Genomic DNA, 14020 nt, shown 5'->3' with positions numbered 1-14020 from the left:
TATTTTATTTCGATTTAATATTCTTTTAATGTTAGAATCATTTATTATATTTTAATATATGTTTTGAAAAATTTTAGGCAAAAGTCATTAAAATCATAAATACTACGCATATAAATACGTATACAGTACCGCAAAATCCCGCGATATAGCAAAAAATCCGCAATTAAATAAACATAATATTTTTAAAAATCCCACGATATAGTAAAGCCACGATAAATGAACTGTGATATAGAGAGGGACTACTGTAATCAAAAAACTGCCAGCACACAAAAGCCCTGGACCAGATGGCTTCACAGGCGTATTTTACAAAACATTTAGGGAGAACTAATGCCTACCCTTCTCAAACTACTCCAAAAAGTCCAAGAAGAGGAAAGACTCCCAAACTCTTTCTACAAAGCCAGTATAACCCTAATTCCAAAACCAGGTCAAGGCACAACAAAGAAAGAAAACTACAGGCCAATATTGCTGATGAACATAGATGCTAAAATCCTCAACAAAATATTGGCAAACCGGATCCAGCAACACGTTAAAAGATCATACATCAAGAGCAAGTGGGATTTATCCCAGTGATGCAAGGATGGTTTAATATTTGCAAATCAATAAATGTAGTACACCACATAAGCAAAATGAAAGACAAAAACAACATGAGCATATCAATAGATGCTGAAAAGGCATTTAATGAAGTAAAACACACATTTATGATGAAAACATTCAGGAAACTGAAAATAGAGAGGGCATACTTCAACATAATAAAGGCCATATATGAGAAACCCGAAGCCAACATCATACTCAATGGAAAAAACTGAAAGCATTCCCTCTGAGATCAGGAACAAGACAAGGATGTCCACTCTCTCCACTCCTATTCAACATAGTCTTGGAAGTGCTAGCCACAGCAATCAGACAAGAGAAAGAAATAAAAGGCATCCAAACTGGAAAAGAGGAAGTAAAAAGCTGTCCTTATTTGCAGATGACATAATAGTGTACATAGAAAACCCTATAGACTCCACTAAAAAATTACTCAACATAGTAAGTGAATTTTCCAAAACAGCAGAGTACAGTCAATATTCAGAAATTGAAGGCATTTCTGTCCACCAACAATAAAATATCAAGAGATAGAAACTGGAAAAAATTCCCATTTACTATAGCAACAAGAAAAATAAAGTACCCAGGAATAAACTTAACCAAAGAGATAAAAGACCTGTACTCGGAAAACTACATAACACTGAAGAAAGAAATTAAGGAAGGTACAAATAAATGGATGCATATACCAGTGATATATTTGAAAGACCCAGAACAAATACTTCAAAAATTTATATGGAACCAAAAAAGACCCTGAATCTTGCCATAGCAATCTTGAGACAGAAGAACACAGTAGGAGGAATCACAATACCTGACATAAAACTATACTACAAAGCCACTGTAATCAAAACAGCCTGGTATTGCATAAGAACAGACATATAGATCAATGGAACAGAATAGGGAACCCAGGTCTATATGGTCAATTAATATTCAACAAAGGCAGAAGGAACATAAAATGGAGTGAGAAGAGCCTCTTTAACAAATGGTGCTGGAAGAACTGGACAGGGATATGCAAAAAAAAAGAGACTAGACCAGCAACTCACACCACACACCAGAACAAACTCAAGATGGATCAATGAGTTAAATGTAAGATGTGACACCATTAAAGTCCTAGAGGAAAACATAGGCAGGAAAATTTCAGATATTCCACATAGCAATATTTTCACTGACACATCTCTTAAGGAAATAAAAGAATAAACAAATGGGACGGCACCAAACTAAAGAGTTTCTGCTCAGCCAAAGAAAACATCAGTAAGATGAAAAGGGAACCAACCATATGTGAAAACATATTTGCCAATGATACCTCAGACAAGGCACTGATCTCCAAAATATATAAAGAACTTATATGTCTCAACACAAAGAAGACAGAGAACCCAATTTAAAAATGGGCGAAGGACCTGAACAAACACTTCTTCAGGGAGGATATACAGAGGGTCCATAGGCATATGAAAGAATGCTCAACATCACTAGCCATCAGAGAGATGCAAATACAAACCACAATGATATACCATTTTATACCAGTCAGAATGGCAATCATCAACAAATCAACAAACAAGTGTTGGCAAGAATGTGGAGAAATGGGAACCCTAGTACACTGCTGGTGGGAATGCAGACTGGTGCAGCCACTATGGAAAACAGTATGGAATTTCCTCTAAAAACTAAAAATGGAACTGCCTTTTGAACCAGCAATTCCACTGCTAGGATTATACCCAAAAAATCCTGAAACCCCAGTTCAAAAGAACATATGCACTCCTATGTTCATAGCAGCACTATTTACAATAGCCAAGCGCTGGAAACAGCCTAAATGCCCATCTGTAGATGAGTGGATTAAAAAACTGTGGTACATTTACACAATGGAGTACTATGCAGCAGAGAGAAAAAAAAAGTAACTCCAGCCATTTGCAATAGCATGGATGGAACTAGAGAGAATTATGCTTAGTGAAATAAGCCAGGTAACCAAAGAAAAATACCATGTGATGTCAACCACGACACAAGACTAATGAACAACACAAACAAATGAACAAAACTGAACCAGAGGCATGTAAACAAGGAACAGAGTAACAGTTACCAGTTGGGGGGGGGGGGGGGTAGGGGGAGGAAGAGAAGTGGATAAGAAGGGGAAGGGTTTAGTAAAGGAACTAGTATAAATAATGCATGGACATATACAGCGAGGTGGGGATTGACTGTGGGAGAAGGGATGGGCTGGGTCGGGGGCAGCAATGGGGGGAAAAGTGGGATAACTGTAATAGAAAAACAATAAATAAATAAAGCATAGAATTGTTTTTTCCCTCGAGGATGGAGTTTTCATCGTCCTAGTGTATATCACTTTTAAGCAGATGAACTGTTTATAATTTTCAGAGCCTAGAATCCAATTCCATTTTACAAGGTATTTTTTGTAGTTTTATCAGTTACTGAATCTTCCCCAAATGCAACTACTGTGCAATTTGGGAAAGGTTGCACTTAATTTTTCTCAGAAATTTCCCAAGACCTATGTACTATGTCACAAAATCATGTCATCCATGACAATGTTGTATGTGGTGTTTGAATTACCAATTCTACCTTCAGTGTCTGTCCACTTCATTATATCTTGTGTAGTTAGGTCTAAATATTTATATATTGAGATACATATTATTCTACTGAAAATAATTTTATTCCTCATTGTAGACATCATATTGATATTTTAATTTGTAATTATTTTCATATTGATATTTTTAAAGCTAAGAGTCTATTATCAATCTTATTTAGGATAAAATTCAGGATATATGTTGTCATTGCAAAATATTTTAGAGAGTAATGAACTTGAGAATCACTATTGTGACACTCAACATTATCACATGTCCAGTATAGTAAGAACTCTAATTATAAATCTATCTTTTCTCCTATATTTACATATAGTAGGGAAAACCAGTAAGAGTGTTATTTTAAGATATAAGAAACAAATGCTTATTTAATATATATAAAGAGCAAGAGAAAGTTAATGTAAAGCTCTGTCTCCAAAAATAACTGAAATTTAATTCTATGGGGAAAAAAGGAAATGTTCAGTTTGAAATACTTCAGAGAATAATCTTACCTTCCATTGCAAAGTGAGTGAATTTTTGGTCCGATTGGCTATCCTTGGTGGATTAGGTATGTCAGGTTCACAGCTCAAGGTAGTAAAGCTTTCAGGTTCTGAAGGAGTTCCCTTTATAGCACTGTATTCTGCCTGGACTCTATGGTGATAAAATAGATAATTTTATCCTGCAGAATCACTGTATTCAGCCCTTCAACAGCATCACCTTTAAGTACTTGCAAATTAGTAAGTTGTCCTCTAAATGTTCTATTAAGAAAATATGTATATTAGAAGTGTGGCCCTTAAAAAGAAAAAAAAGGATAGACGAGTGGCTTTCATCTTTTTTTGACTCTAACCAAAAGTAAAAAATAATTTTAAATTGTGACATAACTGTGTCTGTGTATCACATATTTACATACAGGCATATAAACACTATTTGTGTGTACATGTGTATAACGAGTGTCCTGAAAAAAATATCCTTAACTGGAGTAATATACTGATACTATTCTATTCCATTTGATTATATTTAATTTTTAAAAATGCTGAATATAATCTATAAAATGAATTACATGACCTAATAATGGTTGCAATCCACAGTTTGAAAAATATTATGTTGGATAATACACTGGGTTCAATTATAGGAAGTATAATTGAAGACTTAATTTAATACCTAAAAAGAAGTAATCCTAACCACAAATGTTCTTTTCGAAACGGAGGTGATTAAATGCATTATCCTCATTCCCAACCAATGAAGTCTCTAGAGTCTATAAAATCTTGGTAAATTACAATGGAAGATCCATGCACAGTAAAATAGTATCGAAGTTATTCCCAATTAGCTCTGAAATTATATTAGTTTTAATATCTCAAACTCTTTCCAGAGCAAAATGGAGTAAAAATATGTATGTATAAGCCAAATATTACTTATGATCATGTTTTGTAAAAATTTCAAAAGCTGGGACAATTTTCTAGTGCTAAACTTGATATTGTAGATATACTGTACACATTAGCTATATTTTCATTCCAATCCCTAGGTCCTACAAACAGGCTGATTAACCCTTCAATATAACATCTGAATTAAAATGTTTTACTTTTTTGGAAGTGTTGATAATTGTACCAGAAGAAAAACCAAAGTCCATGTTTTTAATACAAATAATTAAATTGTATTCTAGACTTTTAAGAAACTGAATAAAAATAAAACCACTTATGCTATATCATAGAAAAGCAACATGTAGAGTTCCTTACTTTGCATGGTATTCTGTAGCTGGTTTGAGATCATTTAAAGTGACACTTGTTTCTTCTCCTCTGGGGAAAAAAAGGTAGTATTTCAATGCCTGATAAATAAAGCATTTCTAGAGGATATGCACTATGTACACTATAGGTAATTTATGAAATTATATTGCTTCTTACTTTACAAACCATGACCATATTCAAATTCTGCTAATATGGAATTTGTGTAATCAGGATATGGGGCAAACTTAAGTATTACTTGCATACCACTTTAAAACAAATAGGTATGGTAAGCATATCAAGAACCATTTTATATTATTTAAAAATCAATTTTGCAAATAACAGAAAATAACACATGTAATACTAAAATCAAAACTACCAAATTTTTATAAGGAGTCTGCAACTATTGCATTTTATTAGAATATAACATGGAACTTGATTTAGAATGTTACAGTTTAATGAGTAGATAAGAAAAAACAGTACCCATTAAAGTAAAGCATTTCCCATGGCTACTATTAGTTTTTAAATACAATAGGACTCATCTTCTTAAAATAATCATTTCATACAATTGGTATGTAGGCACAAACCAGCCTGTTTTCTATTTCTTTTTTAAAAATCACTGTTCTCTGTTCCATTTCTTTCATCCAGGTTTCTCTCCTCTCCACTTTATGGACTTCTGCAAACCCCCTCCCCTGCTCTCCCTAATTTCCAGCTACCCTGTTTCTCAAATCAAAGCCAATAAATATTATGAGAAAGAAAACATGTCCCATTGGTGAAAATACACTTAATAAACTGGGCAGCTACAGTTAGTAAGCATCCTCAGAGAGGACTTAATTGGTGTAGGGTAAAGGAAGTGACAAATGTCTCTCTCACGCTCTCTGGTCAGGTTGCAAATGAAGAGAAAGCCTTTTAACAAGCAACCATAGCTAATTAGAAACAACCATTAACACAAAAAACCCCTTTATGTTGATGTCCTTTTATCCCCTACTTACCCCTTAGGTAGATTTGTCTTTTTTAAGAAAAATGAATAAACACAAGGAAGTCTCAATAGAGATAAGGAGATAGGACATTTTTATAACATGTTGCTAGATGATAGTCACTAGGATAGTTTCACTTTCTTTTCTTCCCTATACTAGCTATTTTTTTTAAAGATAGCAAGAAGGCTGATGTATCCACTGTTCTGTGTTAATTATGATCATCTGAATGACTAAGTATCCTCATTTACAATCTTCCTAGTGCTTACATTATAATTAATAATCACTTTTACTCTTTTTCTCATGAGAATAAGCAATTTCTATATAAGGACAGCAAAATAAGTTATTTTATGAACGTCAATCATAAATGTTACAATATTAGCCACTGACTCTTTCTAAGGCTGCTTGGCATGTAATAAATATTCTTCTGAAGCATCGAAAGAGAACTATGATAGGTTTTCAAAATATGATTATTAACAAACCAACATACAAATGAGGAATAATGGTATTAAATTCGTTTTACAATAAGGTATGTGCTTGTATATATAAGAATTAACTCCAGTTCTTCAGAGGAGCCATACCATATTTCATGAGCTCATAATCTAAGGGTTCTCCATTTCTGGTCCTGGCTTCTTACAAAATACAATATATATTTATGCCTCAGGAACATGTGAAGAGGAAAACATCTGTTAGGGAGCCTACTGAAAAATAAAAAAGCTGAATATTGCCAATGAAAGCAATTATTTCAAGAGTATTTAGACAGAAATGTGTAAGAGCTGGCATTTGGACTATTTACATTGACATCACTATCACTGCTCAATTTATAGGTTCAAGATAAAAGCATGAAGAGAGAAAAGTAAATAAAAATTAGTATTAAGCTTTTTATGATAAACCATTAACTTACATAATGGGAAGGAGTAAAACATAACAAATACCTACACATACACACTTTTATATTTCCCATCTTTTCCAGTACTTGAGACGAGAATTTCATAACCACAGAGCTCTGGTACACCAGTCTCATTTTTTTCGCCGTTAATGAAGCTGGAGGGAGGTAACCAGGTAAGTACTACTGACCTTGCCTGGATGTCTGAGACCTGCAAAAACACAGTATTTAAAAGTTCTGTGAAACAAATGTAATGTGCACAATGAACAGTGAAAAGTCTAATGGGGTTTCAAGATGAAATAAAATATACCTGTAGCTACTTAAATTCAATGAGTCACAAATAGAAACTTGTCCATTTGCAGATGGGATATAATTTGTTCTGAATGGGCAGATAGGTTAAAAAAAACTTAAAGATCACCTGGACCATTCAAAACTATTAGTGTAAACACTATATATGAATACAGTCAAAGGAAAAAATTAAAGAAAAAAATATGCTTGTAACATTTAAAAGGGTTCATTTCCTTAATTTATAGTGTCTTATAATAAGAAAAAGACAAAAAACTCATGAGAAAAATGAGGGAAGGACATGGATTGTCTAAAGACATACAAATATAAATTTAAACAAGATACCACTTTTTATCTCCCGGGATCTGAGATATACAATACCATTATACTCTATTTCATGGAATAAGAAAGAGTCAAAAAGGTTAAGTGACTTGTCCCAGGGTCATTCAACTCCTGAGTACACAGCTAAGGCTAGCATGATGTTCTCCCTCACATACTATACTTGAGTCACATAATCGAATTCTTTTTTTTGTTGTTGTTCCTCAGGTGCCACAGTTCAGTTCTTTCCAAGGGCTGGTTAATGTTTGCAATACTGTCCCCACTGTCCATAGTGCACAATGCCCAACCACTACTTTTTCTTTAAATTTCAATTCAATCATCCTCAGGGAATTGCTTTAACATCCCTTTGTCAAGGTCTAGTCCACCTTTATTATATATTCTTATAGCACTGTATCTCTTTTTCTAACACTTCACAGATATTACATGATGCTTACTCCACTAACTTAAGTTCTGAGGGCAGAGGCCATGCTTGTCCTTTGCTTTCCATTTTATCTCCAGCTTCTAGCACAGTGTCTGGCATTCTGTAAATGGTGACGTATTTATGGAACGATTAGGTGAATGAATACATATTATTTGGTACTCTTAATGAACTACAGCATGCAAAAATCACAACACGAAATCGACTAAAAACCCTGACCTAGACTTCATAGCTCACATCGTCGTCGGCAGCCGTCCGTCTCGAGAGACGATGGCGTAGCTTCTTAAGAGTCTATCTGCACCACCGAGAATGGCTGTGCAGTCCGACTCGGGAGTGACACGGTATCTGTCTCCTCCCGTGTTGAATCGACATCTTGCGATGACGCTGGAGTGTCCTCTCCTGTGAAGCTGAAGCTACAGAGCCTGGGCAGGGTGATATGGAGGGTCTGCTGTTGCCCATGCAGCAGACCCCCCCTCTCTTCGCAGCTGAAGGATCCAAGGGAAAGACGGAGTCAATACAGCTTGGCTTCAGGTGCGCCGCAGGAGTTGCCGGTGTTGACTACAAAGTCAAACCGCCTTAGGGACTCCGGCTCCGGATTTTCTGTCGGGGTTTACTCCCTTAGCCTTTCCCCTGAAGAGGTATGCCGCAAGGCAGCGGAGGTTTTTTGGAGTCAGAGTAGCTCACATAAACTTAATAAAAAAGGCATAGCTACTGAAACTATAAAAAAAAAGCCTCTCAAAACCAAAACACCGCCAACAAAAAAATAACCCCTAAAAAACAAAGCAAGAAAAAACACATCAGAATTGTTTATTTATTTATATTTATTTTTAGAGAGAGGGGAAAGGAGTGGGAAAGATGGGGAGAGAAATATCCATGTGTGGTTGCCTTTCACACGCCCCCACCTTGAGACCTGGCCTGCAACCCAGGCATGTGCCCTGACTGGGAATTGAACTAGCAACCTTTCTGTTCACAGGCTGGCACTCAACCCACTGAACCACACCAGCTAGTGCATTTTATGTTTTAAGACACAGGGCTATTGTTTTATTAAATGACCTCTTCCTCTTAATATTGGGCAAGAAATTCTTTTAAAAAATTGTTTCAAGTTTTATGTACCTGAAAAATTATACTTTTAATATTATATAGTGTAACAAGTAAATGCTGCTAGCATTAGCTATTATTATCATTCAAACAATTCTATTGAGGCTATCAAATTCCTTTTTAAATTAATCTAGTAATATACATTTGGATATATAAAGATCTTGGAAGAATAATGCCTGAATTTCAATCCCAGCTTCAATACTATTTATTAAACCTACTCTTTCCTCGTCTGTTAGAGAAAATAGTACAGAGATCTGTTGTAGAAATTTAAGAAAGTAATGTATATATGGATTCAAAGTATTTTGAACAGAATTTGACACTAGGAAACTTGTGTTAGCTATTATTATAAAATAATTCTGTATATGTCTATATTAATTTTCAGGTATAGAAGAAATTAGAACAAAACTAGAGCATCCAAATCTATTATTTAAGGTTGTCAGAAGAAACAGGATCATAATAGCTTATTAGATTAGTGAATGTCTTACTAAAATGGGATAAAATGAAAAAGTAATCCTTTGTGGAGGTGTTAAGAGTAACTTTTCTAATGTGTTCTTGTACAAAATTTAGAGCAAAGTATTTCTTATATAACTTAAAACAAAGTATTTTACCATGGATTATTTTGGGGAGACAGGTAGAGCCTTTTCTTTTGGAAACCAAAAAATAGTTTTATCAGTGTTTAATAAATGGGTTTATCCCGGCTGAAAAAGCCCTGTCTACCTTTTCCCATCTTGTACTACTTTTCCCTCCATTTTACTACACACCAGTGATAATGGTTCTTTCAACAGAGCAAACTTGTCATGTTTATTCATGCTCTCCCTTTTCTATTCCTTCCAACTTTTATACCTTTTCTAACTCTTTAGAGTCTCAGAGAAAGCTTTCCTGACTGATCTATTTAAATAACTCCCCTTTACTCAGTAACTCATCACATCACCCTATTTTTGTAATAGCACATTTTATGATCACACACATTTCGTATATTTGTTTTTTAGTTTTTGGTATATAAGAGGGCTCAATATATATCTTGATTGGTTGTCAAGATCTATGCAGCTCTACAAAGAAAAATGTAATGACATAGAAAGATTGCTAAGGCATTATATATAGTAAGTGAAAAAAGCTTGCCACAGAACAATAGGGTACAGTATAACCCCTTTTTCATAAAGACAAAAGAAAACATTTATATTTTGCTGGACACATAGAAATTAACTGAAACAGGACTGGAAGGAATCTTAAACTGTAAGGCATGATTAAATTGGAGGAGTGGGCAAAAAGAGATACATTTTTACACTATATTTATGTATTACTTACATATTTTACCATATTAATTGTAAAACATCTAGGATTCAGTCAGTCATTGGACCTTCTGTTAGCTACTTTTAAAATGAAGTTTTAACTCTTATAAAAAGCAGAGGAAAAAAAAAGACTAACGATTTGAATAACTACTGTGATTTTTGGTTTCTCCCTCTAGTCTTACTCTAATTTTTTTCTACAGCCTTTTCTTCATAAGGCTGTAATCACTGCGTCCAAATATTGGGTTGGCCAAAACCTTCATTTGTTTTTTTCCGAAAGATGGCTCTAGAAGTGCTTAGTTGTCTATAACTTCATTCAAAACAATTTTGATTGTATTGTGACAGCTGTCATATGAGTACACATTAAAAAAAAAAATCAAAATTAGTGAATTTTTGTGTAGCCATTTTAATATTGAAGATGGAAGAAAAGATGCAACATTTTTGGCATATTATGCATTATCATTACAAGAAAGGTAAAAATGCAAAAAAAAAAAAAAAAAAAAAAGACTTGTGCAGTGTATGGAGAAGGTGCTATGACTGATCGAACATGTCATAAGTGGTTTGCGAAGTTTTGTGCTAGAGATTTCTCGCTGAATTATGTTCCCTGGTTTAGTCGACCAGTTGAAGTTGATAGTGATCAAATCATGACATTAACTGAGAACAATCAATGTTATACCATGCAGGAGGATAGTGAACATACTCTGAATATCCAAATCAATAAAGTTATTGGTGAAAATGAAAAATGTGTCTTTTATTTTACAAAAACACCAAATGGACTTTTTGGTCAACCCAATAATCTGATCCCTAGCATTTTTCCCTACAAAAGTACTGTTTTTGCAGTCTTCAAAACCATTATTTTTAAATGGCTATATCATTCTGTCCAATTTATCTATGCATTCCTTTGTTTTATTTTTGCTGCAAATACATTTTTGTTTGTGTAGCTTTTTAATGAGAAACAGGACTGTACAATTTCAGAGAAGTTTAATTTATATTTCTTTTAATTACTAGTGAAGGACCATTTAAAGTCTTAATGGGTTTAAAAAATACAATTGTATGAGGACATTACTTAATGTTAATATTTTGTCATATCTGATGCAATTCTTTTCCTGTTAGAACGATAGCCTTTATACAGGCTACCTAAAAAAATATGCAGACAACTCTATGTATCCAGTTCTGCTGCTTATACCTTTTTCTGATTTCTTCTATTACATCTACATTTATAAAGACTGAGGAATATTAACTTTCTTCTACAGTTTGATATTATTTAACTATTTTTGCATCTGGAGTTAAATGGACATATTTTATAAAGAAATCATATAAATGGGTTTTTAATAATTTGATAATTAGTTGTATACACACTCTTTTATTAGATCTTTGTCTGGTCCAATGATTTTCAATATCATTTAGTATATATTAAATCCTTGTTTAAAAAAAAATAAATTCTTGGTTGAATATCCACTTTACTGATAACACTTCTGTCTTTATGTTAGATCCATATTGATCCATTATTTTCATATTCTTTGTACAGAATATGTTTTAATTAAGGCTTGAATAGAAATATACCAAAATCCTATATGAATATACGAAATATAAATGTAAAGAAAATATATAAAATACTTACCACCGGTTTGACAATGTTGGAAAGAAGCACTTCAAAGGCTTTAGTTTCTTCATCTTTTTCTTAAAGAAATTTTTTTGAAAATTAAAAACTGAGCTTAAATTCAATCATCCCGCTCCCTCCACAATATGTCTTCTGAAACTAGGTTAGTATTTGAGATCTTTATTTTCTAGATTTTACTCCTTAGTTTATATTCAGCAGTTTATGGCTCTCCAGGATTCTTCTGCTTCAGTTTCTATTTCCATTTTAAACACGATTACTAATTATAATACACACACACACACACACAAACTAGTTAGTTTTTCTTATAGAAAGTCTATTTTTATCACAGTTGTAAAAAATACTTGTTCTCTGCAAAGTTCTCATTTACCAATTTTATACCTCTTAATATGAATTATTTAATGACATGCCTTAATTATGGTGGTTCCTAAAATAGAAATATAATTGACTTGACCATAATTTATAGCCACCACCAATATATCTGAAACTTTAGCTTAACTCTTCAGAAACATCAGTGCTTAAAAAGAATGATGAGGTCTCAAAAATATGCAAGAACATTTTTGTAAATATAAGCCCTTAAAACATTAAAACTTATTGGTGGGAAAGGGAAATTTTAAAGAAAAAGAAGTAGTGCTCAGAGTTCATATTGTAGAAGTCACAGATAAGGGAAACATGGGGATTTTAAGAGGAAAGAACCTTTTAAGAAAGGAATGGAGAATACTCCAACCTAACTATAAAGTTTATCAATGTGAACAACATATCTAGTTACATAAAGAAGCTGGAAAAAATAGTTTTGATAAATACCAGCATAGCCTTATCAAAGGCCCAGAAAGAGAAGAAAGGAAATCTGGATGAACTTTTGAGTTTCCCTATCAAATACAATTTCTCTTGGTTAGGAAACTTCATGATAAAGGTAAAATTACTAATTAAGTCCTCCCAAATTGTAAAAAGTAGTAGTCCAGTAACAATTTAGGTGCTAAAATATTTTCTTACATTTAGGGAGTGTTAGACTAATAATCTATAATTTTGAGCATGTCAAAATGAAAGAAAGTTAGCATATACTTTTAGTAGGTTAAATACTGATGAAAAGTACCAAAAAGAATAGTTGAGTATTTTAGTTACCTTTGATTTCTGTATCAATTTGTGCACCACCTTTCCCCTTCCCTGACTTGTTCTTTGCTAATCCTGGGTTTACCCCACTAGCATTCTGTCCTTTTATAAGTCCATTATGTTCACTTATGGGAGAAGGGCATTTCTGGGGTGTTGATGGTGGAGTGCTCATTTTCTCTTTATGTATTCCTTGGCGATCCTTTAATTTTTTCTGCAAACGTTCATACGTTTTACTAGATCTTTCATCTCTAAAGTTGGACCTTCCATGTGTAGAGTGAGCATCTAAGAATAAAAAAAAAAAAAAAAAAAAAAAAAAACATTTAAAAGGTCACTTTCTCCAAATACACTTATGGAATAAGAAAAGAATAGGAAATAAATCTATAATTATATAAAACACAAAATATTTCCAAGAATAATTTTGCAAAAAAAAAAGGAATATTTCTGCATATCTACCAACTGACAGAACCAAACTTTGTGACTTGATTACACACATACACACACAAAACAAACTTACAGAGACATTCTTTCACCTTTTCCCAAGTAACTATTATTCTTCATAGAAACAGCTTGGTGGTATGCTATGATTATCACAGGTGGGGAATAAGACCTGAACTAGGCTGTATTTTACTTTTTTGTAGCCATTTCTTTTAGCATCTCTTTCAACTTCAAAACTATAAAACAGGGAAAAAGAAAACCACCACCTGCTTAAATTTCCATATGGTTCAAAAAAGCAAATCATCACTAAAAAATAAAGTTTCAAGAGTTAGCAAAAAGAAATGAGTGGATTGTTTACTAATAACAAAATCTAGATACAAAGTATTACATCTTTGGGTATTATAGAAGTTAACCAATATAATAAAATAAACATACTCAATAAATATTGTTAAATCAACTGTTTTCAGTTTATTTTTATTATTAAAGAGCAAAATTTATAAAGAACTTACAAAACTCAACACCAAAAAATACAAACAACCTAATTAAAAAATGGGCAAAGGTCATGAACAGATACTTTTCTAAAGAGGACATACAGATGGGCCAACAGACATATGAAAAGATACTCAATGTCACTAATCATCAGAGAAATGCAAATTAAAACCACAATGAGATACCATCTCACATCTGTCAGAATGGATACCATTAAAAAATCAACA

General features: G+C 33.2%; 1 protein-coding gene across 2 annotated transcripts in view; it reads right to left on the bottom strand.

Annotated features, from left to right (window-relative positions):
• The window catches only part of FNDC3A (fibronectin type III domain containing 3A), a 244613-nt gene that overhangs the window by 55316 nt on the left and 175277 nt on the right, over window positions 1–14020 (bottom strand). For both annotated transcript variants that reach the window (XM_090258101.1, XM_090258102.1), the window contains exons 6-10: window positions 12882–13151; window positions 11763–11821; window positions 6769–6926; window positions 4871–4930; window positions 3650–3788 (exon numbers count right to left, since the gene is read on the bottom strand). In XM_090258101.1, the coding sequence (XP_090114227.1) occupies window positions 3650–3788; window positions 4871–4930; window positions 6769–6926; window positions 11763–11821; window positions 12882–13151 (686 nt within the window). The remainder of the gene's footprint in view (window positions 1–3649; window positions 3789–4870; window positions 4931–6768; window positions 6927–11762; window positions 11822–12881; window positions 13152–14020) is intronic.

This window comes from Furipterus horrens, unplaced genomic scaffold (assembly GCF_987537825.1).
Source record: "Furipterus horrens unplaced genomic scaffold, mFurHor1.1.pri manual_scaffold_12, whole genome shotgun sequence".
NCBI lineage: Eukaryota > Metazoa > Chordata > Mammalia > Chiroptera > Furipteridae > Furipterus > Furipterus horrens.
The sequence above is the reverse complement of the archived record's forward strand: the minus strand, read 5'-3'. Positions and strand labels throughout refer to the sequence as shown.